Source organism: Egretta garzetta, unplaced genomic scaffold, assembly GCF_000687185.1.
Source record: "Egretta garzetta isolate BGI_Z169 unplaced genomic scaffold, ASM68718v1 scaffold834, whole genome shotgun sequence".
NCBI lineage: Eukaryota > Metazoa > Chordata > Aves > Pelecaniformes > Ardeidae > Egretta > Egretta garzetta.
The window spans coordinates 4,979-6,681 of record NW_009259438.1 but is presented as its reverse complement, the minus strand read 5'-3'; the positions used below and the strand labels follow the sequence as shown (position 1 = coordinate 6,681).

The 1,703-nt window shown below is 61.8% G+C and overlaps 1 protein-coding gene across 2 annotated transcripts in view; it reads right to left on the bottom strand.

The window, feature by feature from the left end:
• VANGL2 (VANGL planar cell polarity protein 2) overlaps positions 1-286 on the bottom strand; it is a 4,979-nt gene extending 4,693 nt beyond the window's left edge. For both annotated transcript variants that reach the window (XM_009637150.2, XM_009637149.2), the window contains exons 1-2: positions 209-286; positions 1-108 (exon numbers count right to left, since the gene is read on the bottom strand). The exon at positions 1-108 is cut by the window's left edge. In XM_009637150.2, the coding sequence (XP_009635445.1) occupies positions 1-108; positions 209-279 (179 nt within the window). In that variant the 5' untranslated portion in view covers positions 280-286. The remainder of the gene's footprint in view (positions 109-208) is intronic.
• Positions 287-1,703: the final 1,417 nt, after the last annotated feature.

The window sequence follows — 1,703 nt, the reverse complement described above, 5'->3', positions numbered from 1 at the left end:
CGAGTCGACCCGTTGTCCAACAAGGGCTCGCCCGGCGCTTGGATGGTCACCGACTTGTCCCCACGGCTCCCGTCCCGGCTTTTTGAGCGATGCCGGTCCCGCCGGTCCCTGGAAGGCAAGAGAAGGGTGCAGGGTGGGTGAGCTGGGGTGGCAGCACCCACTGGGGCCAGGGACCCCCCCCGCCTTGGGGCATGCATGGACCCCTCACCTGTGTTTGCGGGAGCTGCGGGAATGCCCGGATTTGTAAGAATATCCCGAGTATTGCGACTCATTGTCCATGGTGTCAGAGCACCGGGGCTTGTGCCGCTCCACGCCGAAGGGCTTGGCTCTCCCCGGCCCCGGGACGGCGGCCAGGGCCTCCTTCAGAGGGGGCTTCTTCAGGCCCAGGGGCACCTTCAAGAAGTCGACCGTCACCTTGAGGGACTCTATTTTGATCACCTGGTTGGGCTCGTCTCAGGAGAAAAGGGCTCGCCCGCCTGCGGAGGCGAAGGGGAAGGGGTCAGCGGCGGCGCGGCGGCATCCTGGCCACCTCCCAGGGGTCCCAGCCACCGGTGGGCAACCCCTTGCCCACCATCCCTGGCAAACAGGGACGGGACTCCAGCAGGGAAAGGGAATTTGGGTCACTTTGGGGTATTTTCTATTTTATCCCATGGCCACGCTGCGTCCGGGATGGCCCCCTTCCCTTTATTAAGGATACTGCATGATTAGCTCCTGTTTTGGGTGATTTACACTTTAATTAATATCACGATCGTTATTTTAACTGCCAAGAGAGTGCCTAGGGTGGGGGCCAAAAAAAAAAAGAAAAGGAAAGAAAAGGAATGAATAATTGGGCGCAGGCAACGTTTCAGGCCCATCTCGCAGCGCGGGGCTCTGCCCGGACACGTTTCCCAATGTGGAGCTGGGATCTCACACCCAGGAGCTCGGCACGGGAGCCCCGGTCTGCGCCGAGGAGCGGTCCCCGGCCTGGCTGGGGCCAGACGGCATCGCCCGGCGCGCTGACTCACGGCTGCCACGTCGTTATTAGCCAACCCCAAATTCCCATTACAGCCATCCATAGGCACAGCTGTATATAAATATATACCCACGCGCACACGATTCCGACCCACCGCCTACTTATGGGGTGGGATCTCTGCTGGGTTGGGAAAATACGGCCTCGTTTGATCCCAGCCGGGCGGCGCAAGGCCCCCTGACCTGCAGGGAAGGCTCGGGGGGTGCAGGCAGGAGCTATGGGGTTGGTGTTGGGGGTCTCAGCCCAGGTCACCCCACTGGTTTTGGGGACTCCCAAGCTGCCTAGGGCCCCCGAGGCGGGTTTGGTGCTGGCTTGCCTGGGTCTGTGATCCCACCGGGGAGCAGATCCGGACAGAGATGGGAATCACCCAAGATGGGAGGCAGAGGGGACATAGGCCTGACCCATGCTGGGGGATGCTGGACCCCATTGGAGGGGTCCTGCCAAATCCTCCTGCCCTCACCCAAAGGGTGCTGGGGGGCTGTGGGCATGCGGCATCCCCCAGATCCCCAAACCCCCCTTCCCAGCCAGTACTGCACGCCGGGGGGGGGCCGTGCCGGCTGTGTTTAGGGGGTGGGCCTATGCCAGGTTACCAGGGAAATGCCATTTCGACCAAATAAAACCCAAATGTCTTTTGGCCTCTTTTCCAAGGCCTCGGGGAGGGGGAGATGGGGGTCGAGGAGGGGAAAAGAAGGGG